This window comes from Orycteropus afer, unplaced genomic scaffold (genome assembly GCF_000298275.1).
Source record: "Orycteropus afer afer isolate SDZICR_OR568_19922 unplaced genomic scaffold, OryAfe1.0 scaffold00247, whole genome shotgun sequence".
Taxonomy (NCBI): Eukaryota; Metazoa; Chordata; class Mammalia; order Tubulidentata; family Orycteropodidae; genus Orycteropus; species Orycteropus afer.
Genome location: NW_006921834.1, coordinates 4480437 through 4506502, shown reverse-complemented (window position 1 = coordinate 4506502; position 26066 = coordinate 4480437). Strand labels below are relative to the sequence as shown.

Genomic DNA, 26066 nt, shown 5'->3' with positions numbered 1-26066 from the left:
GTTACTTGGCCAAACAAACACATTTGTTAAATGGCAGAGCCAGGTCAAGACTCAGAACTGGAAACCCAGTCCTCTGACCCTTAACCAATGTTCTCCCTCTCCCCACACTGCTTTCCTCACATGTCTTTCCTCCATTCTCACCTCCACACCATTCCTCATGCAATGCCTCCCACCAAGAATGCCTCTCAGAGGCAAAATTGCCCTGGTTGAGAACCCCTAGAAGACATTTGGCAATGTCTGGAGACATCTTTGGTGGTCACAACCGGGGGGAGGGGAGGTGCTACTGGCTATTAGTAGGTAGAGGCCAGGGATGTCACTTAACATCCTACAATGAACAGGCAGCCTTGCAACAAAGAATTAATTAATTCCTAAAATGCCAATGGTGCTGAAGTCAAGAAACCTTGGGCTAGAGAAGCCCTTGACTCCACAAATTTGCCTGCCTCCAGGAGTGTTCCCTTGTTTACTCCAAGGCTTGGGTTGCTCAAGACCAGATGGGCAACATCTATTGCAGTCATTTTTACCTACTGAAACATAACTAGGCAGATGGAGAGGTCCTGAGGAGATCTCTGGCAGGGCACACCTATCACAGGACAGCACTGGCATTTTCAAGACTCTGAGGCACCAGGTTTGACTCGCTACAATTAGTTTATTGAAAACACAGAGTGAAGCAGGGGTAAACATGCAGGCAGTTGAGTCATTGGCTTTCTAGAAGCTTCTGCAGGCAGCTCTGGAAGGGAGGGATTTTCCCTTCTCCCACAGAGTTACAAAACAACCACCTTCAATATCTCCTATCTCCATTCCACAGGTTGAAGTATTCTAGGAGATTCCGGGAGGTGCAGACAGGGAGATGCTGGGGGCTCGCCCTCTTTCTCCAAGCTTGAGCGAAGGGATCAGGCAGGACCAATAAATCCAGCAAAGAACAGGAGGCAGAAGAAAAGAGTCCAACAAATTGACTACTAGGAAAGGCTACAGACAGAGGCCAAGGTGCTGGCCCAGTCTACCCACGAGGCGCCGGTAGAGAGGGTGTGAAGAAACTACACATCTGGTGACTAGTTTTGGTGACTGGCGGTGGATGAGGCAGCAGGAGGTAAGTCCCGGTTGCATGAAGTCCTGGCGGGTCAGAGGGTGGCAGTGATGTTTGCTTGCCAAGGCTATAGCCTCCTAGCATTTCCTACAGCTCATACTGCAGGCACTGGCCCCAGAGAAGGAGGCACAGGCATTGCTGGTGTTCACCAGCACGTTGGTGTTGGAGGGGATGCTGCGGCTGCCTGGGATGACAATAGGGGCAGTATTGGAGGTGGACAGATCACCACAGACGACACCACCACGGGAGCTGCTGACACCTGAAGTGGGGAGAATAGGCAGAGGTGCATGTCAGACACAGCCCCAGCCAGGCTGCTTTGCAACAAGCGAACCACCCCCTGTCCCCACCTCGGACCACCCCCTGGAGAAGGAAGAGGGCTCAGACTACTTACAGACATTCACAGCGCCAACGCCCTCACACAGTCTGTTGGAAGAAGAAAAGGGAGAGAGAGGTCAGTACTGGGGAAAAGCCCAGAACCACCAGGCCGAGATGGAAGGTAAGAACTGTGCCTTTCCCAGTCACTGGCCCAGGGGAAGGCAGCAATAACCAGGCTAATCCAGGAGCCAGCATAGCACCAGGTCACCACGTGGTTGTGGAGACAGAATGCCTTCCTGCTCCGCACACTCCACCCCTTATTAGCTGTGCAACTTCTACCTAAGATCTTTACCTTTCTCAGTTTTAGGTTTCCTCATTGTGAAAACCTATTGTGATAAACCTATTGTGATCTACTGTGATTATTAAATCAAATAGTGCAGATAAAGTGCTTAGTGCCTGGCACACAGTGAGCAATGCTAGCAGCTGCTGCTTCTATGTTGGTGCTGATTAAATTATACATGCATTTGAGGGGCACCCAACCGAACTCCCTAATCTGGTGGTGCCACTAGAATGTAGGCTTCAGGAGGACAGAGGTTTGGTCTGTTCTTTTCCCTACTACAGAACAGGCAGTCCCTAAAATAAGGCTGGTTCCAGCAATAATTGTTGATGAATGCATGGGATTTCAGAACTGAAAAGAGCTTAGACACTATCAATTCCTCCATTTGACAGATGGGAAAACTGAGTCCCAGAGAGAGGAAATGACCGATGAGAGAGGCAGGGCTATAGTGAAGACCACTTAATTTCAGCCCAGCTTACATGTCCTTCCCTCACAACACTGTGTCCCTGATGGAAACCAACTTGAGTCCCCTGAGATTACAGTGGCAAAGGGGAATCAGCTTCAGGCAGGAGAAGAATCCCCAGCCCACCATCTAAGCGACCCATGTCCAGGTTTCCAAGGTAACATCAGAGCTTCTGACCTCACTCCAAGGGCCCTGTGTGGTGGAGAGCTGGGCCTGCCAGTTTCCAGTGCTATCTCCACGTGTTTCTCCAACATCCATATCCAGCTCAAAAAACTCCTCCTTCCAGAATTCTTTGCTGCTGAGACCCAGTGTCTCTGAGTTCTCCTATCCATGTACCGAAGTTTGTTGGCTGTCCCCATCTTCCCATTATACAGGAAGTGCTCTGGATGTTTGTCTATATCCTCACCCTCCATCCTTGTCCCCCTAGAGGAGAGTCTCTGGAGAAATTTGGGAAAAGCTCCTTATAGGAGCTGGTGCTGCTGGGCAGACTTTGACCAATGAGGAGGAAGCAGCCTCGGAGGGGGCGGGGGAAGAGAACCAAGTAAAAAGGCAAAGATTCCAAGAGTGGAAGGTACCCACCTCAAGGGACAAGTTCCCTGCTGTTTAATCTCAGTCCCACCTGCTGCAGCAGGAAACTATTAAAGGGACCCATTAGAATAGATAAGGGTGAGCTGATGAAATCCTCCATCTGAAGCCAGCAGTATGGGATAAATCTAGAGTGAAGCTTCTCAGAGACAGGGATGACTCCTGATTCTGAGGAACAAATGTGTGCTTTGCAAAAGGCTCCAACACAAATTGGAGGTCCAGGTGGATCTGAGAGACTCAGATGGGAATAGAAATAGTACTCAAACGACTTACTCAAATAATCTGCCCAGTTGCAGGAGAGGGAGGATTGGAAACAGAAGTCAAATCGTGTCTGTGAGGGCCAGGGCATGTTGAAAACCCAGGCAAGGCTAGGAAAGAAAGCTGACTGTGGTACCCACCTCTGTTCCTCGCCCTCCAGCAGGCGCCTGTAGGTGGCGATCTCGATGTCCAGACCCAGCTTAGAGTTCATCACCTCCTGGTACTCCTTGAGCAGGCAGGCCATGTCCTGCTTGGCCTTCTGCAGGGCCTCCTCCAGCCCGGCCAGCTTGCACTTGGCATCGCTGAGGGCTGCCTCGCCCTGCTGCTCAGACTGGGTCACTGCAGCCTCCAGCTTGGAATTCTAGGGGCCCAGAAGAGAATAAAGTTAAGTTATGGTCCCTGGGTCTCTCTGTCCGTTTCCTGAATTTGCTCAGTTTCTCCCACTCAGCTGAGAACAAATACCCCAGGAATAGGGCTTTCTCTCTTCCATCTCTTGGGTCTCCCTGAGTGACAACAACCAGGGACTCTAGTCTTGTAAAGGGGCTGGAGAATGAATGAGGAGATCCAGATTGTGCAGACACTGGCTGTGTGGCCTTGAGGAAGGCCACAACCTTTCTGGTCTTGAGCATGGACTGACCCATACCTGGCATTTGGCATTCTCCACCTCAGCCGTCAACCTCTGGATCATGCGGTTCAGCTCATTGATCTCCTCCTTGGTGCGGCGCAGGGTCTCTCCATGCCGGATCACCGTGGCCTTCATCTCTTCACACTGTAGGAAGAAGCAGGAATGCCAGGAATGATTATGCAAGTTGTGCAGTGCTCAGCCTGCACAATCACACATGACAACCCTGCCCATGCCACCCCAATGGGAACTGTTTGCACTACCCTTATATATCACTAGGGAAGGATCCTCTACAATATTCTTAAGCATCAGATCCACAGAGAGATGATACAGGAGGCAGTTGTCATGTGTCACTCACTTTGCTGCGATACCAGGATTCAGCCTCAGCCCGGCTGCGGCTGGCAATGTCATCATATTGAGCCTTGATCTCTGCAATGATGTTATCCATGTTCAGGTCCCGACTGTTGTCCATCTTGACAATGACTGATGTGTCTGAGATGTGAGAGTTGAGGACCCGGAGCTCCTGCAGGGATTAGGGTGGAGGGAGGGAAATGAACTTTAGACCACAGCCTGAACCCAATCTCCAAAGCTGCCCCTGGTGTCCAGCCCCTGCCCTGGCAGCCTCATGACTGCAGCTCCCTGTCCAAACCCCTGTCCAACACCTCAACTCCAGGCTTGAGTCCTTCTTCTAAACTAGCTTCCAGGATTTCTATTTGGGCCACGCCCCCTCACCTCTTCATACAGTCGCCGCAGGAAGTCTATCTCCTGGATCAAGGCCTCCACATTGGCCTCCAGGTCTGACTTGCGGAGGTAGGCGCAGTCCACATCCTGTTAAAGAACAAGACATGTTAGGCTCTAGGGGTCCATAGCAACCCTGGGAGATCATTTTATCCATCCCTCTGTCTGTGGGCAAGATCTGCCCTGACCATCCCAGAAAACTATGAGTCCTCTTGTCCTGACCAATCCTGGCCCCATGCACCCACCCATCTCATCTTACTTTTGAACACAGCACCTCCACATTGGTATAACCAAACCCCTTTTGTTGAGGTGTGGGAGTCAGAAAAGGAATAAATTAATCCTCCCTAAATCCTCACTGTCTCCAAAGTCTTTCTGTCTTTTTCAAGGAGTGAATTTGTATTATAAGTTGATCGACTGCACAGGAGTCATGTGCCATGAAACAATCTCCCTGCTTATTTCAAGTTGCTTATCCTTTGCCTTCCAGGGTCCCTGGGGCCTCTCTAACCCTTGTTTTTTTGTTGTTCAAAGGCCCAAGTTAATCCTTTCCGATTGCAATGCAAGTCTCAAATTGGACAGTCCCTTGGGAAAGCCTCACCTCTCTTCCCCTTGCCCTGCACCCTTACTCTTGCCCAGCCTTCTCTGCACACCCCAGGAAGCCTAACCAGACTCATGCCCAGCTCAGCTCTCTGACTCTTTCTCCCATTCTCTCACTACTCCTGGTTTTGCCATTGGCTCTTCAGGTCTGTGTCCTGGACCACTTTGCCAGTGTCCCCATCAACCTGGGTGTCTCTGAGAACAGAGTCTCCTTGGAGACTTTCCACACCCATAGGGCCCAGCCTGGGCTCTGTGTGCAGAATCAACAGAGGGCACCTACCTTCTTCAGAGCCACAAATTGATTCTCGGCTGTAGCTCTTAGAGCTACTTCTTCTTCATACCTGGCATAGAGCAAAGGGAGAAGATGACATCAGATTTCCCTCATGTTCCTAGAGAGGCAGGGCTGGGGTCTGAGTGAGATTCCTTCTCCTGAGCAGGTTATGTCCTGCCCCAGCAGGGGCTCTCACCTTGCTTTTTCTCCTCCTTGGAAGGAGGCCCAAAAAGCATCTTTACCAGCCCCATGGAAATCCTCCACTGCCTGGTAGCTTGAAGTTCGTGTTAGCTATCAGCAGTCTATAAAATTCTATGCTTCCCAAAGGCCTCATACAAATTACCTGCCCCATAAATATTAGGACAATTGCACGGACTTTGTCAAATCTCTCTAATGTGTACTTGCAAGGGTTCTAATAATGAAAGACTCACCACTACTCATATTTACCAATCCAGTTATCATAATTGTGGTTGAAGTTTCAGAACCTTGAATTCCCACAAATAGCAGAAACTCACAAAGTGGAGAGGCCAAAGAATTGAGGAGTTTTAAGGAAGTATGGAAAATCTAAGTGATAAACTTTTTTTAGACCAAAATTCTCCAAATTTCTAGTCTATGAGAAGTTGTCCAGGGAAATTAACAAAGCTATGAGGTTTCAAATCTGCAGCTCTAAATAGCCACTAGGCTTCAGCAAATGGGCAACAGGTACTTGCAAGGCTAGTTTAGCTGGCCCTGAGGACAGATGCCAAAGCAGAATGACTGTCTGCCTGCACTCACTTCTTCTTGTAGCCCTCCAGCACCTCTTGCACATGGTTGAGCTCTGAGGCCAGCCGCCCACTGTCGGCTTCCACGCACTCAGCCTCCCGCCTCAGTGTCTCGATGTAGCCCTCGAACAGGGGCTCCAGGTTGCTCTCGCAGCATTTGCGGTTCTGGAAGAACTGCCACTTGGTCTCCAGCAGCTTGTTCTGCTGCTCCAGGAAGCGCACCTGCCAAGGGGTGGGGTGGAGAAGGGATCAGATGGCTCTGAGCACCTTTTAGAGATGGGGGTTTGCTAGAGGAGGAAGTGCTGGCAACTCACAACCCAGGGGCTCAGTGGAAGGGACTGAGAGTGGGTAGAAGGTAGCCAACTAGAGGCTGGACATACTCTTGGTTTTATCATTCAATGAGAATTCAGCACGTTATTGAGCAATATCTGATACAGAACATCTCTAATAGGCTATTGAACAACATCTAGATTTCCCAAGGTTGGATGATATGGTTTAATATAGATGTGAATTCCAAATTATAGTGCCAAACAACTATACAACACAAGGAAAGAAGGGGAAACTGAACCTCTGCTTCTGTTCTTTTGACCTTATTTATCAGATATTGGGGTTCTCTGATAATACTGGATCAAGACATATCACAGAATCTTGAGGCTAGGAGAAGTCAGGAGTTTGGTTCAAGGTTGATCTGCTCCCTCACACCAGAAAATGCCCTTTCAGGCCAGTGGTAGGCAGAAATGGTGGCCGCGAGGACTACGCAGAGGGAAGTCAGTACTCCCTTCTTTTTACCTTCTATCTTGGGGATCTCAGAGGCAGAAACCACTTTACTCGTTCTTTGATTGTTTCTTTGGAGTTCAGGTGACCCTTTCCTGTCACATCCCCTCAGAACCAAGAACAGAGGTCACATCAAGTTCTTAGGGTGTTATCAGGGTTGGGAGCTTCTGGGACTGTCCTGATCTGGGTGGTCCTGAATATATAAAGTGACCCTCTCATTAGGCGGGTACTTCTTGCCTTGCCCTTGCTCTAGGTCTGTCTAGGTCTGTCTAGATTCAGAGTGGGGTGAGGGAGGGGTACAGAGTGTTATATTTTCTCTGTGTTTAGTAGTTGATTCCTATGGGTTGTATATTCAATTAATCAGAATTTGAGTTTCTGGCTCTGTTGTCTCCTCCATCAGACTGAGAACTAACTGTATGGGTAGCTCTCTGCTTCTCACTCCCCTCCCAGTACCCAAACAGAGCTCTGAACATGGGCGAGGGTTCAGGGAGGGTGTGATCACGGGCACCCACCTTGTCGATGAAGGCAGCGAACCTGCTGTTGAGGCCCTTGATCTGCTCCTTCTCCTCTTGCTTCACGCACTGGGCGTTGGGGTCAATCTCCAGGTTGAGGGGGGCGAGCAGGCTCTCGTTGACAGACACGGTGGTGATGCTGGGAGCGCTGGGTCCACACACGCCGCCAGAGCGGTAGCCGAAGCTGCGGCTGCCAGAGCGGTATCCCCCGCAGACGCTGCGGCTGCCGAAGCCCCCGGTGAGGCCGCGGTAGCAGGAGACGCCGCGGTAGGGGGCGGCGGTGATGCAGCAGCGGCCGGGCCGGGGAGCGCAGGTCGAGACGCAGCTGAAGGTGCGGCAGCTGAATCCTGATCCACAAGTCATGGTGCTTCTGGAGGTCTGGGTTGCAGAGAACAGGATGAAGATCTGGAGTCTGAGTGGAAACTCCAATGTGCTTCTCTGGGCTTCTCAGCCCTATTTATGCTCAGACTCTGAAGGGGCTTGGCTATGCAGATGGGTTGTGGGCAATTTGCCGCTTTATGGGCTTGGGCGGTTTGCCGGGTCCAACGCCTCTCCAGAATGTACTTTAATGGTGGAGTGGCCCGCACCCTCCTCTGAGTAAAGGTAGCCAGCTCCTTGAATGTAGGTGCACTCAGCAAGTTTCATCTTCAAAGCGCCTCGGGCACTGGGGAGGAGAGAGATGGAGGAGGGGAGGGAGGAATGGGAGCAGGAGAAGGGGGAAGGGGACCTGTGTGTGTGACCCAGGCAAGACTTCAATGTTAACAAACAGCATCCAGATGTTTCCATTCCAGTAGTGGCCAAGATGCTACTAAGGCACAAGTCTGGATTTCCCCACCCCCCCGATTGTCTAGTGGACTGCCGAGAAACATAGGATTTTTCCTACTATAGCAGCAGTCAGCAGATTGTTATTATTATTATTTTTTTTACATGTGTAATTCAGTGTCATTTTTTAAAAGTGTGATTTGGGTGAAAATTTACAGAGCAAATTCACTTTCCATACAAAAGTTCCCATACATTTTGTCTCATGAGATTGATTACAATTTACCCCAATGCAGCAGCTCCCCTCCCACTTCCTCCCGATAGTTATCCCTTACCTGTGTCTGTCCCTCCATGCCCTCCTGCCCCCTGAGCTGTCTCCCTGTGCATAAACAGCCCTTCTTTCTCCCATGATTGTTCTCTCCACGGAGAGAATCTACCTCAGGTAAATGTTCAACTCATATACCTTTCTTTTGTTTGCTGGAAGCCACAGGTGTGAGTTCAATTCCAGACCTGAAGGGGCTAGGGCCTGAAGGGCAGCTAGGGGCCATAGTCTCAGGGGTTCCACCAGGCTCTATCAGACCAACAGACCTGGTCCCTTCACCCCCTTTTTTTCCCCAAATGATTCTGAGTTTTGTTCCACATTGTTCTCCCTCTCTATCCAGGATTTCCTGCATAGATCCCCCTCCAAGTGGTTGACAGTGGTAGCCAGGCACCATCTAGTTCTTCTGGTCTCATAGTCGTATAGGCTGCGAATCGCATGGTGTACCAGTCACTATGACTAATTCTTTCCATGAATCTTTGGTTTTCTTCATTCTTTTTTGCTTTGGATGAGGAGACACCGGTCATTGCATCTAGATGGCTGCTTGCAGGCTTTTAAGATCCCAGTCAGTCAGCAGATTATTAAACATTTATTTTTTATGTCTTTTTTAACTTTTGAGTTTTCAAACACATGGAGAACTTGAAAGAATAGTACAACAAATACTCATAGGTCCTTCACTAACATTCAACAATTTTTAACACTATGCTATATTTGCTTTCATATTTGCCCAACTATTTGACAGGTAAAGCTGCAAAAAACAAAACAAAACAAACAAATAAACAAATGGACAAAAAACATGGCATGTCACCCTTACATACTTTAGCATGTATTTCTTAAGAATAAGGGCCATTTCTTAAGATATAAACCATTTTCACCTACAAGAAACTGAACATTCTTAAGAATCATTAAGGAGCTCTGGTGATGTAGTGTTTAAGGCATTTGGCTGCTAACCAAAAGGTTGATGGTTTGAATTCACCAGCTGCTCTGTGGAAGAAAGATGAAGCAGTCTGCTTCTGTAAAGATTTGCAGCCTTAGAAACCCTATGGGACAGTTCTACTCTGTCCTATAGGGTCACTACGAGTTGGAATCAACTCGATGATAGTGGGAAAGAATCATTTACTAGCTATTCCAAATTCAGTTTTCTCACTTGTCCCAAGAATTTTTTTTAATAAACTTTATGCATGATAGAATTTTGCAAGACCAATGACATTCATTACAAATATCTTTTATCAATAATATAAATCGCAACTATACCTGTGGACCTCACTGGATGGTATACACAGGAATCAAGTAGACTATACCTGTGAAAAGATAATGAAGAAACTCAATAGCATCAGTCAGGACAAGGCTAAAGGCCAAGTGTGGAACAGATCATCAATTGCTTATATGCAAGTTCAAGTTGAAACTGAAGAAAATTAAAACAAGTCCATGGAAACCAAAGTGTGACCTTGAGTACATTCCATCTGAATTTAGAGACCGTCTGAAGATTAGATTGAATGCATTGAACACTAATTAATGAAGATCAGACGAGTCATGGGATGACATCAAGGACATCGTACATGAAGAAAGCAAAAGGTCATTGAAACAAGAATGTTAGAAGAGATGGATTCAGCAAAGACTATGAAACTTTGCTTTTGAATTGAGAGTAGCTAAAGCAATGGAAGAAGTGATGAGGTAAAAGAGCTGAATAGAAGATTTCAAAGGGCAGCTTGAGAAGATAAAGTAAAGTTTTATGATGAAATGTGCCAAGACCTGGAGTTAGAAAACAAAAGGGAGAAGAACATGCTTGGCATTTCTCAACCTGAAAGAACTGAAGAAAAAATTCAAGCTTTGAGTTGCAATAATGAAAGATTCTATGGGCAAAATATTGAATGACACAGGAGACATCAAAAGAAGATGGAGAGAATAACCAGAGTCATTGTACAAAAAAGTTAGTTGATGTTCAACCTTTTCAGGAAGTATCATATGATCAAGAGCTGATGATATTGAAGGAAGAAGTCCAAGCTGCACTGGAGGTCTCTAGTTTATGGCAAGCTTGAACCCTACATGTAGCTATGTCATTGTTCAGCAGCCTGCCATGCTCTGCTGACCTTGGAACTTTCAATGGACTTGAATTAATGGCCTGCCATGTGGTTTGGTAACATTGGGACTGTGCCTTTTTACTTGTCAACCTTGGGCTTGTCAGTCTTAGCAGCCAGCAGCTGAGTCTCCAGCTTCAGTGGGCCGGGAGCAGGAGGCAGAGCTGAAGCCCAACGTTGAGGGGCTTTCACCCAGCCCCTAGAGCCTGGCACTTTGAACTTGGACTTAAAGCCTCCAAATTGTAAGAGAATAAACTCCTGTTTCTTCGAGCTATCCCATTTGTGATATATTCTTGTCAGAGTGGTACTAGGCAACCAGAACACTTGCCTACACCATGAAATTTGGAAGATAGTAAGTTGGTATCTGGCCAACCAACTGGAAGAGATCCATCCATATTTGTGCCTATTCCAAAGAAAGGTGATCCAACAGAATGTGGAAATTATTGAACAATAACATTAATATTACACACAAGTAAAATTTTGCTGAAGATAGTAAAAGACAGTTGCAGTAGTATACAGATGGGGAACTGCCAGAAATTCAATCTGGATTCAGAAGAGGATGTGGAACAAGGGATATTATTGCTAATGTCAGATGGGTCTTGGCTGAGACAGAGAATACCAGAAAGATGTTTGTTGTTGTTATTTGCTGTCAAGTCAGACCTGACTCATAGTGACCCCTCCTTGGGTTTTCGAGGTGGTATTACTACAGAAGTAGATTGCCCAACATTCATTCAAAGGAGTGGCTGGTCGATTTGAACCACCAGTCTTCTGGTTAGTAGTCAAGTGCCTTAGGCACTATGCTACCAGAGCTCCTAGAAAGATATTTACCTATGTTTTATTGACTATGCAAAGGCATTTGACACTGTGGACCATAACAAATTATGGACAACATTGTAAAGGATGGGAATTCCAGAACACTAACTGTACTCATGTGGAACCTATACAAAGACCAAAAGGCGGTCAGTCATTTGAACAGAACAAGTGAATACTACATGGTTTAAAATCAGGAAAGATAAGTGTCAGAGTTGTATACTTTCATCATTTTTATTCAATCCGTATGCTGACAAATAATCTGAGAAGCTGTGCTGTATGAAGACCATGGCATCAGAAATGGAAGAAGAATCATTAACAAACTGCAATATGCAGATGACATAGCCTTGTTTGCTGAAAGAGAACTTGAGTATTTACTGGTGAAGATCAAAGACTACAGCCTTCAGTAGGGATTACGTCTCAACATAGAGAAAACAAAACTCCTCACAACTGGACCGATAAGCAGCATTATGCTGAATGGAGAAAATACTGAAGTTGTCAAGGATGTCATTTTATTTGGACCCACAATCAATGCCCATAGAAGCAGTAGTCAAGAAGTCGAATGGACAATGAATAAGGAAGACCACAGAAGAATGGATGAATTTGAATCAAGGTATTGGGGAAGAATATTGAATATACCATAGACTGCCAGAAGAACAAACAAATGTTCTGGGAAAAGTGCAGGCAGAATGCTCCTGTGTGTTTAGGGTTGGGGGTCAGTCTAAGAAAGATGGGCACAGTCAGAAAGGATTGGATGGTTAGAACCAGGAGGGGCCAATCAGGAATGTGTGTGGCATAAGGGCAATATGAAATGGTTTTGGGCTTGAGAGTGGTGTGCACTCGATCTGCAGGGCCTTGTGGCTGAGAACTGGAGGACATTTTTATTATTTGATACCTCTTTGTTGTTGTTTGCCGTGGAGTCAGACCCGACTCATCGGAGCCCCTCCTTGGGTTTCCGAGGCAGTATCTCTATGGAAGTAGGTTGCCCAACCTTCCTTCTGAGGAGTGGCTAGTGCGTTTAAACTGCCAGCCTTCTGGTTAGCAGTCAAGTGCCTTAGGCATTATGCTACCAGAGCTCCCTGATACCTCTTTAGTGTATTGTAATTATCTTGATAGATTGTATTATCTTCTTCTTATCCCCACTCCAACAGAGCAGGTTCCAGGAAAATGATAAAGTACAGAGGTTTGACTCAAATTGAAGAGAAGAATGTTTTTGTTGTTAGTTGCCATCAAGTCAATTCTGACTCATAACGACCCCATATATGCAAAGTAGAACTGCCCCATAAAGTTTTCAAGGTTTTAACCTTTCAGAAGCAGACCACCAGGTCTCTGGGTGGATTCAAATCACCAACCTTTGGTCGAGTAGTTGAGTGCTTAATGTTATATGCCACCCAGGACCTCCTTGAAGAGAAGAATAGAGAACTGGAATGACCTGGCTGGCAGCTCCCTGTAGTGGTTGTGCTTTAGGGACAAAATGAGGTGAAGCAGTCTTGGGGAAGGAGAAAAAAAAAATGAGGTTGATGGGAGAAGAGAAGAGAAGAAAGAGGAGAGTAGAGGTCAGGGTAGGAATCTGTGTGTCTGCAAAACATTAAGGAATGAGGCCCTGTGATAAGACAGATGTTGGGGTCAGGGACTATATCCACCATCTGGTCATCCAGAAGAGGGTGTGGCACTGACTGTCACTTTATGTGTTTGGGTAGCCAGGCCAGCACTCCTGTGGCTCTTTGTACCCTCATCCACGATTCCAAGCCCTGTCCACAAATGAGCAGGGATGTCCCCAGCAAGCCAGCTGGCTGGGTGTCTGAGGAGGAGTGCTGAGTCAAAGTGCTTGTCACACATGCTTTTAGGTTTTCTACCAGTGTGGTTGTTGTTAGGCATTGTCGAGTCAGTTCCGACTCATATTGACTCTATGTACAACAGAATGAAACACTGCATGGTCCTGCACCATCCTCACAGTCTTTGCAATGATTGAGCCCATTGTTACAACCACTGTGTCAATCCATCTTGTTGAGGGTCTTCCTCTTTTTTGCTGACCCTCTGCTTTACCAAGCATGATGTGCTTCTCTCGGGACTGGTTTCCTCTGATATCAAGTAACTGATATGAAGTAGGTGAGATAAAGTTTCACCATCCTCACTTCTAAGGAGCATTCTGGCTGTACTTCTTCCAAGACAGATTCGTTCCTTCTTCTGGCAGTCTGTGGTCTGTTCAATAGTCTTAACCAACACCCTAATTCAAAGGCATCAGATCTTCAGTCTTCCTTGTTCATTGTCCAGCTTTCTCTGCCAGTGTAACTCCTTGTAAAACTGACATGCATAAAGCATGAGGTAATTACTACTAACAGCTGGCCCTTGCTAAGCAATTTTAAAGATGTCAGAAGTAATTTAAGGTGATATATAAAGAAATTCAAATGTGATACCATTTCCACTAAAATCCAGACATTATTAATTACTAATTTTGAAGGCTTAAAAAGAAATTGAACTTGTGTATTTTCTCACAGTAAAAAAGCTTAGGGGGAGGGATGGAGGAAAGACAAGGAGGGAAGGATTGACAGTATCGCCACTCCATTGGCTTTGGCTCTGGCAGTGTGTTGTTGTTATGTGCCATCAAGTCAGACCTGACTCATAGCAACCCCTCCTTGGGTTTCTGAGGCACTATCACTATGGAAGTAGATTGCCCAACCTTCTTTCTGAGGAGTGGCTCGTGGGTTTGAACTGCCAGCCTTCTGGTTAGCAGTCAAGTACCTTAGGCACTACGCTACCAGAGCTCCCCTGTAGTTCATAGTAATTAAAATCGTTTTTATCATGAAATATGTCTTACACATAAAAGAACGTATAGGTAGCATACTTACCCCATTTAGTAAAAAATAAAACATACATGTAATTTATGAATTGGCTGATTGCAACCTGTTCCTTCCTGGCCTGTGAATGATCCCTCACTGGATTTGTGTTAACAATTCCCTTGCTTTTTACAATTTTATAACCTATGCATCACTCACTCATTCACTCACTGCTGTCGAGTCGGATCCGACTCATAGTGACCCCTCTTTGGGTTTTCGAGGTGGTATCTCTACAGAAGTAGATTGCCCAACTTTCCTTCCGAGGAGTGGATGATGGGTTTGCACCACCAGCCTTCTGGTTAGCAATCAAATGCCTTAGGCACTATGCCACCAGAGCCCTCAAAGCTATGAATACATTCCTAAATGGTGCATGTTTTAGTTTTCTTTGCTTGTCATTGTTTTCTGTAGCTCTTTGGTGTTCATTTGTGCTAAGGATTATACTTACTGTATGAATATACTACAGTTTGTTCATCTTTCTACCATGATGGCCTCATGATTTCTTCTAGATTTCTGTATTGTGAACAAAGCTGCCATGAACATTCTTTTACATGCTTTCTGATGTACTTGTGCAAGAGTTTTTCTAGGGTATACATTATTTTTTTTTAAAAAAAATTGTATAAGTAGTGCATGTTTAGTGTAGGAAACTATTTTATGATTATTCTTCCAAGCTTAAAAAATAACACCTCTTGAGCACTTCATACTAAATACTATACTAAGAGCTGCACATGCATTAACTCATTTGATTGTCACAATGACCCTCTGAGGTCAGTGATATTATTCCAGTTTTACAGATGAGGAGATTGAGGCCTAGGGAGGTCAAGAAATTTGCTCAGGTTCTGCAGTTAGTGGCAGAGCTGGCACTTGGAGCCTGGTGTGTTTGTTACCAATAAAAGGGATGAGTTTATCTCATTGCACTCCCACCTATCTACTGTGGTGTTTGTATATAACATATAAACACACACACTTGTTCATCCTCTTCCTCTAGTTCCCTCTCAGGGCACTTCAAAGAGCTATCAGAGTTCAGGGCCAGAGGAGGGAGGAGAATTCACCCTTGTTCTTGGGGAGTTCCCATTTTTTAGACAAAAGCTGGAAATGTACCCAGATAAAAAATGCAACCTTTGCAATACACTGATGAGTATGTTCACAAATGTTTTGTTCATGGATATATTCCAAGGGCTTGGCACATAGTAGGTATTCAATAAATATTTGTTAAATGAATGACATGAGTACCAGCTGTATATTAAATGCTGAGTAATGAAGCCATCAAAGCTTGGTGGTTAATTGTACAAAGCTTTGTGGTAGGGTGGGGTGGGGAGGGGGAGAGGACCTGATGAAGCAGGTCAGAGGATGGCCATTCCTGGGGGTAGGGTGGAGAGACATTCCTGGCTGGGGCCTGGAGGAAGGAAGGAGTGAGATGTGTCCTTGACCAAAGGGAAGACCTTGACCTGAGCTGTGATGAGGTGGTGGGAAAGCCAGCCAGTTTGGGGAAGAATCCTGAAAGCCTTTGGGCAGTGTGGAAACTGGAAGTAGGGATGGGGAAGGAAAGAGAAGGGGATGGGGAGGAAGATTTCTAGGGAGAAGGGAGCAGGGGGAGATGCTGTGGTCTCAGATTCTATTACTCTCAGGACAACTTAGAAAAAGGAGAGGAGACTAGGATGGGAGGCAGGGAGAAGGGGAGGGAAAGGATATTGGGGAAGATGGTAGAGAAGAAGAAGAAGAAGTAAGTAGAAGACAGTGGAGGAAAAGTGAGAAGACCCAGGGAAGCATGGTAGGGGAGAAGTCTGGGTGGAAGAGCAAAGGAGGAGGAACTGATGGGGAGAGGGGTGCAGCACTGTGGGCAAGTTGTAGACTTACTGAAAGAGGTGGGCAGTGTTAGCTCTAGCTTTATAGATACAAACCCTCCCACATGACTTGGGGAGGCAGGGTCCCACCCAGAAATTAGCAGACTCAGCTGTGTTAGTGGGATAGGCCTCATTGGGAGTGGGCCTCTTGAGTCAGACCCCAGCTCTGCCCAGGCTCCCCACAAAGGGCTTTGGTCCTTTCATCCAATGGACTTCCCCCTGGTGCTTTCTGATTGACAGTTGGTCAGTGTCCTTAGCTGCTTTGGCTGAAGAGGCAGGACTATGAATGAATTCTTCTGACTCATCAACCCAAATGCATTGGGTGGCTGGACCTGTGGGCAGCTCCCTCATGGGTGGCAGTGCAAATGCTGTGTAAACAGTCACTCTCCCACTCCCTCAATTTCCCACACTGGAACCTGGCCTGCCCCTTATTTCTGTGAACAGGAAGCTTACACTGCAAGGTTAGAAAACCCATAACTTCTTGGGTACCTGCAAGCTCAGCATGCAGATGTGTTGTATCCTTAAGATGTAGAGCCTACAGGTTGTCTGCCAGCCCACTGATCAGAGCAGAGTCCCATGGATGACACTGGCCCTGCTTCCAAGGCCTCTGTCCTGATTGGCTTCCTCTCTCCTTCTCTACCTTCACAGCATCTCATGATCCCTCCTACAAGGTCATCAGGTGCCCCTGATGTCCACCTCCACCCCTTGCCACTGTCTGAAATACCTTCACACATATCTTCGTTACCAACACTGCTCCTCACTAAAGACTATCTCATGCTTTTGAGGAAGACTTCCTCACCTTTCCACCAGACTGGCTGCATTTCACATTGCCATTGCAGTCCCAAGTATCTGATGGTACATTCCCAGGACAGCCATCTTTAGACTTTTGGTCTTTCTCATGAATATGGGTCTGTATTCCTTGTCAGACTGGGAGCCCCAGAATCCATGTCTCCTTGCTGCCCCCCTCCCTCCAAAATCAAGACAGGGCTCATTATATGGCAGGGGCATATAAGTCACAGAATCCCTGAATCCCACTGGAAGATGTTGTCTAGTCTAACTGATCAACTATCTTGGGCAGTCTGTCTTATAACATCCTACATAGAAACAGGATGGACTGAAGTGAGCCTTGAATAGTGCCTAAGGCACTTGACTGCTAACCAGAAGGCTGGCAGTTCAACCCCACCAGCCACTACTTGGAAGGAAGGTTGTGCAATCTACTTCCATAGTCATAACACCTTGGAAACCCAAGGAGCGTTCGCTATGAGTCAGGTCCGAGTCGATGGCACATAACAACAACAACAACAATAACAATGTTAATCCACCTGTTTTATCCTTTCTTTCCAAGCACCCCTTGAAAGAAGATCCACTTGGGCCAAAAGAAGAGATTTTAATCTCCAGATATGAAGGTTTTTTGGTTCACCTAATCTCATTTCACTTTTATATGAAGCTTCCCTAAGTGGGAGCAACACCACAAGTGTCTTTAGGAAATTGTGACTACATGTACTCCAACCTCCATCTGTCCAGCTGCAGTGAAATCTTGCTCCCTTTGGAGCTTCCTTGTCCATGGATGGATTATGGAGGGCATACTTCTACCCTGAGCCCTGCTATTGGCCAGTCAGAAGGTTTCAGGATCAGACAAAAAGCAGGATGAATGAGCATGTCACTGATTTATGATTAAGTATTTCTGTCTGTTAAGGCTAAGTAGGAATACAAAATTATGCATGATTCACAGATTCCAGACATTTTCATTATCCAAGCCTTTCTTCTCATTGAGCAGAGTGCTTGTGCAAAGATTAGTGACATTTTCCCTTTGTCTCAAAAGAAAGATGCAGGTTGGGCTTTCTCTGGGGGCAATTAGGCTGGAGTGGGATAGAGGGAGGGCATTTGTTTTGGGGTAATTTTCCAGAATATAGGGGAATAATCACAGCTCTTGGTCTGGTCCCATGGTGGAATAGCAGTAGATAATATGTACTGAACATTGTTAAGTGCCAGGCACTGTATTAAGCATTGTCTGTTCATTATTTCATTTATTTCTTCTACAAGTCCTTTAAGACAGGCATCATTAGTGAAAATTGAAGACAAGTGGTTTCAGAATGTGGTCAGGCATATCTCTATCTCCCTATAGTAGATTGAATTCTGTCTCCCCAAAATATGTATTGTAAATCCTAACCTCTATGTCTGTAGTTATAATTCCATTTGGGAATGGATTGTCTTTATTATGTTAATGAGATAAGATTAGTGTAGAGTATGTCTTGAGCCAATCCTTTTTGACATATAAAAGAGATTAAACAAGCAAGTGAAAGAAGTAGATATGAGGTATGATAGATGCCAAGACAAGGAGATCTTTCTGGATCTAAGGAACCAGAAAGAAGTTGAAGAGATGAGGACTTTCCTCTAGAGCTGACAGAGAAAGAAAGCCTTCTCCTAGAGTTGGCACACTGAATTCAGACTTCTAGCCTTCTAAACTGTGAGAAAATAAATTTCTCTTTGTTAAAGCTGTCCACTTGTGGTATTTTTTGTTATAGCAGCATTAAAGACACTCCCCATCAAATCTGCTGATATATACACAGCAGCAGTAAGACAACACATATCCCTTCCTCCCATTAAACCTACTATATATGTTCAACAGCAACAGCATCAACAATAACTATTAATATTATTACAAACTTACAATGTGTCAGGTTCTGTTTTAAGTGCTTTACACGGATTAATTCTTTTAATCCTTACAACAACTTTATGAGGTTAGTGCTGTTATTATTCCCATTTTACAAGCCATAAAATGAGGCAAGAGAGGTTAAGCAACTTGCCTAAGGTTACACAGCTAGAAAGTGGCAGAGCTGGAATTTGAAATCAAGCATTTTGGAATCTGGGTCTGTGCTCTTAACCACTATACCATGTATTTAAACTCTTGTTAGTTGCAACCATAAAAAGAAATAATTTTACATAGTGATTGGGTGTTGTTGTTGTTAGGTGTTGTCAAGTCAGATCCAACTCATTGGGACCCCGTGTACAACAGAATGAAATGCTGCCAAGTCCTGGGTCTCCTTAACACTGCTATGTGTGAGTCCTTTCTTGCAGCCACTGTGTCAACCTGTCTCATTAGAGGTCTTCCTTTTTTTTCCTGACCCTCTACTTTACTAAGCATGATGTCTTTTTCCAGGAACTGGCTCTTCCTGATAACATGTCCAGAGTAAATGAGACGAAGTCTCTTCATCCTTGCTTCTAAGGAGCATTCTGAGAGAGTACACACACAAATGCACACCACAAAAATCAAAGAGAAAAGGTCATGAAACGATGGTTAGTTTTACTTAACACCATGCATCTTGATATTTTCTATTGTTCTGCTTTATTTGATTTTGTTCTATTCAATTTCAATACAATTTTAGTGGGTCACACACTGAAATCTGAAAAAGGCTGCTCCACAGCCTACTGCCTTTCAATGATGATACTAAGGCACATATTCAATACACTCAGGAGTTTACTAAGAATGAGCACATTTCTATAAATCTCCAAAGCAGCACTGGAGTGAAAGGCTTAACTCAAGAGTGAGGTGCTTTGCCTCAGTCACATAGTGCTTATTAAGGGAAGAGCCTTGGTTCTTACCCAGCCCTTTTGAATTCAATACCTGCACTATTCCCACAGGTTGCATGGCCTACACCAATACTGATCTGTTCTGTTCTGTTCCAAGGTCATCATTGACAAACTACTATGCAAGGAGGAGAGTTGCATAATAGGTGTAGCATGGAAAGCAGCAAGGACTCAGGGAGTGATTGCAGGGGACCAGATGCTCTCCTCCTACTGCTTTATCTAGATTTCATATTCTGAACTCATAGTCATATTCTGCTGTATAAACCTATAACAATGATGCCCAGGGCTTTATGGATCCTGGAGGAGACACAGTGTATTGAGGTGAAATTCAGACATGAAATCCTTGCTTGGGGCCTTTTTGGGCATGGTTGAGTTTTCTTGTGGCCAAAGAGCCAGAATGTGCCCTCCTAGGGAGCTCTGGTAGCATAGTGGCTAAAGCACTTGACTGCTAACCAGAAGCACTCCTCGGAAGGAAGGTTGGGCAATCCTACTTCCGTAGTGATACTGCCTCGGAAACCCAAGGAGGGGTCCCTATGAGTCGGGGCCGACTCGACGGCACATAACAACAACAACAACAGGCCTGGTGAAAGCCTCTGAGTGGGAAAATACCTCCTTTCAGCACAGGCCCAGTTCAATCAGCACCACGGAGAGCGGCGATGACTTCATCCAACGGGGCGGAGCAGGAGGAACCGTGGCCCCGCCCCTTCTCCTCCCTCTGATTCAAACTGAATCACTTCCACTCGATTCCCTCAGTTTCTCCAACACTATTTTGTGAGATTGGGGTGGAGGAGGGGGAATGATGAGCTGGCCCTTTGAAGATGAAAACTGTGCAGTTTAGGACAAAGGGCCATAAACATCTGGCTGCATCTGGCCCCAATTAAGCACATTAAGGGATGAGAGACAGCAGCTAAGCAACCCAAGCCCATAAAGGCGACTAATTGCTCCTGACCCAATGGTCACGGCGCAGTCTGTCTCCCCACGTATATAAAAGGCCCACAGAGCTCCAAGAAGCAAACACTTGACATCTCCTCCACTGTGCCCTCCATTAGGATATCTCCTCAGTCTCCTGTCCCCAAAAGAAGCAACATGACCTGTGGATCTTATTGTGGCCGCACCTTCAGCTGCGTCTCGGCCTGCGCTCCCCGGCCCAGCCGCTGCTGCATCACCGCCGCCCCCTACCGCGGCGTCTCTTGCTACCGCGGCCTCACCGGGGGCTTCGGCAGCCGCAGCGTCTGCGGGGGATACCGCTCTGGCAGCCGCAGCTTCGGCTACCGCTCTGGCGGCGTGTGTGGACCCAGCGCTCCCAGCATCACCACCGTGTCGGTCAATGAGAGCCTGCTCACCCCCCTCAACCTGGAGATTGACCCCAATGCCCAGTGCGTGAAGCAAGAGGAGAAGGAGCAGATCAAGAACCTCAACAGCAGGTTCGCTGCCTTCATCGACAAGGTGGGTGCCCGTGATCACACCCTCCCTGAACCCTCGCCCATGTTCAGAGCTCTGTTTGGGTACTGGGAGAGGAGCGAGAATCAGAAATACTTCTGACTGTGGGAGTTCCCAGTCTGATGCCAGGGTCAGACAGTCAGAAAGAAAGACAGTCCCCAAACAGCACTTCCACCAGACCCAGAAAGACACAGTGAAGAGTTCAGATTTGCAGAGCTGTGTAATAAAGGTGTGACCAGGGTGCTCACCTTTTGTCCCCAGAGAGGTTTTGGACTGCCCCAGGCTGAAGACTGTGCTCCCTCTGAGGGCTTGGGTGGTCTGGCTGTCAGATGGGTGGGAAGGGGCCAGGGTAGCTGAGTTCTCTAGATGGACTGTAACATCATCCTCCCTGGTACCCATCCCTAGAAACCCATTTGGTGATCTGAACCTGGGTACTTTCCTGGTGGGAATGCCTTGCTTCACAGTGAGGGAGCTGAGCCCTCCATTTGGCTCCTGACCTGATGTCACTTGGACTCATCAGGTTGGGCTAGCTCAGTTCACCTGAGAGCAGGACCTGATGTTCCCCAGTCCTTTGCTAAGTTGGAAAATCCAGACATAAATCATAGTCAGGAAATCCAGAAGTTGCCTTTTCTCCCACTGTCTACCTCTTCCTACTAGCTTCTGAGCTCTGGGTCTGGGAGTTTACCAAAGTTGGCTTTAGGGCATCAGGAACCTTCTGACACCTCCTCCCATCCTGTGGCAGGTACGCTTCCTGGAGCAGCAGAACAAGCTGCTGGAGACCAAGTGGCAGTTCTTCCAGAACCGCAAGTGCTGTGAGAGCAACCTGGAGCCCCTGTTCGAGGGCTACATTGAGACACTGAGGCGGGAGGCCGAGTGTGTGGAAGCCGACAGTGGGAGGCTGGCCGCAGAGCTCAACCACGTGCAGGAGGTGCTGGAGGGCTACAAGAAGAAGTGAGTGCAGTTGGGAGTAGGGCTTGGGCACAGGAAAGGGGCTGAGGTTAAAACAGGACACGCTTGGACCGAACAATATAAAACATTTCCAAGGAAGCTGAGTTGTCACACAGGTCACATTGACTGTGGTGCGGTACTTTTTCATTCTTGCCTAGATACCTGTCTAAGAGTAGGGCTGTGATTCCTCCACAAGCTCTTTCTGTATTACTTCAACCTACTCTTCTATGAGCTGAATCACTCTAGCAGCTTTCCCCTCTGAAACTTGGGGAGGAGGCTTCCATAGCCCCAAAGGCCTTCTTGTCCTGACTTCTCAGGCTCCCTACACCTGTAGCACCTGGATCAGTTGTGAGCCCTAGAGTCACTCAAGAGTGACAGGACCCACTGCCTTGTGTGTCCCACTGCCATGGGTGCTGAGTTCTGAGGTATGTACCTGAACTAAGACTGGCACCCAGGTCAGGGGAGGCTGGGCTGCACTGCCCAAGAGGCATGTGGCTAGGAGCTGAGTCCTTATGTGCCTTTTGAGGGGAACTCAAGCAGCCTTGGGAACAGGACTGAGTTCCCAGAATAGTAGCCACCTCCATCCACTCATTCAAACTGGAGAGAAAATCACAGACATATACCAAATCAGACCAGAAGGGACTTACCAGGGCTGCCAAGGGCCCATTTGTGTTAGATGGGGTCTATTCTTGCTTCCTTCACTGGTATGAAGAGGAGGGGATTCTGTGGAGACCTGCCCTTCTGTGACCATGCCTCTCTTCTGTCTTAGGTACGAGGAGGAAGTGTCTCTGAGAGCTACAGCTGAGAATGAGTTTGTGGCTCTGAAGAAGGTGAGTACATGAGAATGGAAAGTACAGAGGTGAGGGATTTCAGAAAGAGAGCTTCTCTTGGGGGAGACTCATAAGGTCTCAACTTCAAATTGGCGTACAACAACATTTCTAAATTAAGACGGGAAATTCTCAGAGACACAGCGCCTGCTGGAGGGCAATGCATCTAGGGCTTTAACAGAGGGCAATATACATTGAATATACACTAGCATCCTAACCTGGAGCAGAAGCATGGCTGGGTTGACTTCCAGATCCTCTGCTCTGCTTCAGAGATTGTCATCTGTGGCTGGAGCCCATGGAGACATGGCTGATTCTGTATCACTCTTGAGGAAAAGTGTTCTGGCTAGTGTTCTGAGAAGTCTGACCAAGAGGAAGGGGCATAGGCCTAGGATATGGGGAGAATGAAGCAGAACCAACAGTGGCCAGATAGTGTCTTGGAGGACAACTGGAGGGAGAGGGAAGGGGTTAAGGTGGCAGAGCTGGGGAAGTTAGTATGTTCAGGTTTCCTGGAGCAGGAGAGGGTGATAGAAGAGATAGGTAAGCAAGATGTCTCAAGTGGGAGGCATGAAAGGCTTATGAGCCATCTACAAGGCACAAAACCATTGGCTCTGGGAAGGGGAAGAAGTTACAGGTGCATCCTAAGAAGGGCAGAAGGTAAATAGTTGGGATGGGAATAAGGATTTTTTTTTTTTCCCCTAGTCTTCATGTAGTGGGTTAGAAGAGACAGGAGTTTAGGGGTATGATCACCAGGGGTCCGCTGAGCTCAATCACTCCTCACTCTTCCAGGATGTGGACTGTGCCTACCTTCGCAAATCGGATCTGGAGGCCAATGTGGAGTCCCTCACCCAGGAGGTCGACTTCCTGCGAAGACTGTATGAAGAGGTGAGAGAATGTGGCCTACACAATAACTCAGCAGGAGGTTTTAGAAGAGAGTGCTTGAAGTGGGGGACAGGGATTTGACAAGGGGGCTGCTTTCTGATAGGGCAGGGCCTGGGGACCAAGGTGGGGCTGTGAAGATGGAATATGAGCTGTGGTGGGTGCAGGTGTGATGTAAACAAACTTCTGCTCACCTCCTACCTCTTGCAGGAAATCCGGGTCCTCAATGCCCACATCTCTGATACCTCAGTCATTGTCAAGATGGACAACAGTCGGGACCTGAACTTGGACAGCATCATTGCTGAGATCAAGGCTCAGTATGATGACATTGCCAGCCGCAGCCGGGCTGAGGCTGAGTCCTGGTACCGCAGCAAGGTAAGTGACACAGGACACCTGCTTCCTCAACATGGCAGTGGGAGGAATGCAAATATATGTTAGAAAAGTCTTCTTTAGTCTGGGGATTCTGATGCCTGAGACACTTGTGGAGGGTCTTTCCCTAGGGATAGTAAGAAAAGGGCAGACAGCTCTCAGGAGTGGCATGGGCAGGGCTGCCATGTATGATCATGCAGGCTGAGCAATGCACAAACTACACATCATTTCTGGTCTCCTGATGAGCATCTCTGCTTTCCCACAGTGCGAGGAGATGAAGGCCACGGTGATCCGGCACGGGGAGACCCTGCGCCGCACCAAGGAGGAGATCAATGAGCTGAACCGCATGATCCAGAGGTTGACGGCTGAGGTGGAGAATGCCAAGTGCCAGGTATGGGTCAGTCCATGCTCAAGACCAGAAAGGTTGTGGCCTTCCTCAAGGCCACACAGCCAGTGTCTGCACAATCTGGATCTCCTCATTCATTCTCCAGCCTCTTTGCAAGACTAGAGTCCCTGGTTGTTGTCACTCAGGGAGACCCAAGAGATGGAAGAGAGAAAGCCCTATTCCTGGGGTATTTGTTCTCAGCTGAGTGGGAGAAACTGAGCAAATTCAGGAAACGGACAGAGAGACCCAGGGACCATAACTTAACTTTATTCTCTTCTGGGCCCCTAGAATTCCAAGCTGGAGGCTGCAGTGACCCAGTCTGAGCAGCAGGGCGAGGCAGCCCTCAGCGATGCCAAGTGCAAGCTGGCCGGGCTGGAGGAGGCCCTGCAGAAGGCCAAGCAGGACATGGCCTGCCTGCTCAAGGAGTACCAGGAGGTGATGAACTCTAAGCTGGGTCTGGACATCGAGATCGCCACCTACAGGCGCCTGCTGGAGGGCGAGGAACAGAGGTGGGTACCACAGTCAGCTTTCTTTCCTAGCCTTGCCTGGGTTTTCAACATGCCCTGGCCCTCCCAATCTTGATACCACTTGACTTCTGTTTCCAATCTTCCCTCTCCTGCAACTGGGCAGGTCATTTGAGTACTATTTCTATTCCCATCTGAATCTCTCAGATCCACCTGGACCTCCAACTTGTGTTGGAGCCTTTTGCAAAGCATACATTTGTTCCTCAGAGTCAGGAGTCAGGCTGATGTCTTCCCTGTCTCTGAGAAGCTCCACTCTAGGCTTGGGGTCACCTTCTCTGGGCAGCGTTTCCTCAGTGCTCTTCCCGCAATTGTAGGCCCCAGCCCTCTGTGAGTTCATATTTATCCCATAGTGCTGGCTTCAGATAGAGGATTTCATCAGCTCACCCTTATCTATTCTAATGAGTCCCTTTAATAGTTTCCTGCTGCAGCAGGTGGGACCGAGATTAAACAGCAGGGAACTTGTCCCTTGAGGTGGGTACCTTCCACTCTTGGAATCTTTGCCTTTTTGCTTTTTTTCAGTGTGTGTGTGTGTGTGGGGGGGCTGGGGGAGGGTTTTGCATCCTCCTCATTGGTCAAAGTCTCGCCCAGCAGCACCAGCTCCTGTAAGGAGATTGCTGCCCTTAGTTGCTTTCCCATTTTGGCCACAGATTCTCCTCTAGGGGGACAAGGATGGAGGGTGAGGATATAGATGAGCATACAGAGTACTTCCTGTATAATGGGAAGATGGGGACAGCCAACAAACTTCGGTACATGTACTGGAGAACTCAGAGACACTGGGTCTCAGCAGCAAAGAATTCTGGAAGGAGGAGTTTTTTGAGCTGGATATGGATGTTGGAGAAACCGTGGAGATAGCACTGGAAACTGGCAGGCCCAGCTCTCCACCACACAGGGCCCTTGGAGTGAGGTCAGAAGCTTTGATGCTACCTTGGAAACCTGGACATGGGGTGCTTAGATGGTGGGCTGGGGATTCTTCTCCTGCCTGAAGCTGATTCCCCTTTGCCACTGTGATCTCAGGGGTGTCAAGTTGGTTTCTATCAGGGACACAGTGTTGTGTGGGAAGGACATGTAGGCTGGGTTGGAGTTAAGTGACCTTCACTATAGTCCTGTCTCTCTCATTGGTCATTTCCTCTCTCTGGGACTCAGTTTTTCCA

At 47.2% G+C, this 26066-nt stretch overlaps 2 protein-coding genes across 2 annotated transcripts; one reads left to right on the top strand and one right to left on the bottom strand.

Annotated features, from left to right (window-relative positions):
• Positions 1 to 1161: 1161 nt before the first annotated feature.
• On the bottom strand, positions 1162 to 7677 carry LOC103204380 (keratin, type II cuticular Hb6). Its single transcript, XM_007949570.2, has 9 exons — positions 7315 to 7677; positions 6042 to 6250; positions 5277 to 5337; positions 4397 to 4492; positions 4023 to 4187; positions 3686 to 3811; positions 3183 to 3403; positions 1476 to 1507; positions 1162 to 1343 (listed from the first exon to the last, which is right to left on the bottom strand). Exons 1-9 carry the CDS (start codon positions 7675 to 7677, stop codon positions 1162 to 1164), a joined length of 1455 nt encoding a protein of 484 aa, XP_007947761.1.
• A 12955-nt stretch (positions 7678 to 20632) lies between these two features.
• LOC103204421 (keratin, type II cuticular Hb6-like) lies at positions 20633 to 25053 on the top strand. Its single transcript, XM_007949615.2, is given in 9 exon segments — positions 20633 to 20992; positions 21729 to 21937; positions 22704 to 22764; positions 23548 to 23643; positions 23848 to 24012; positions 24272 to 24397; positions 24680 to 24910; positions 24912 to 24962; positions 24964 to 25053. Coding segments are annotated over 9 exon segments (1389 nt in total).
• Positions 25054 to 26066: the final 1013 nt, after the last annotated feature.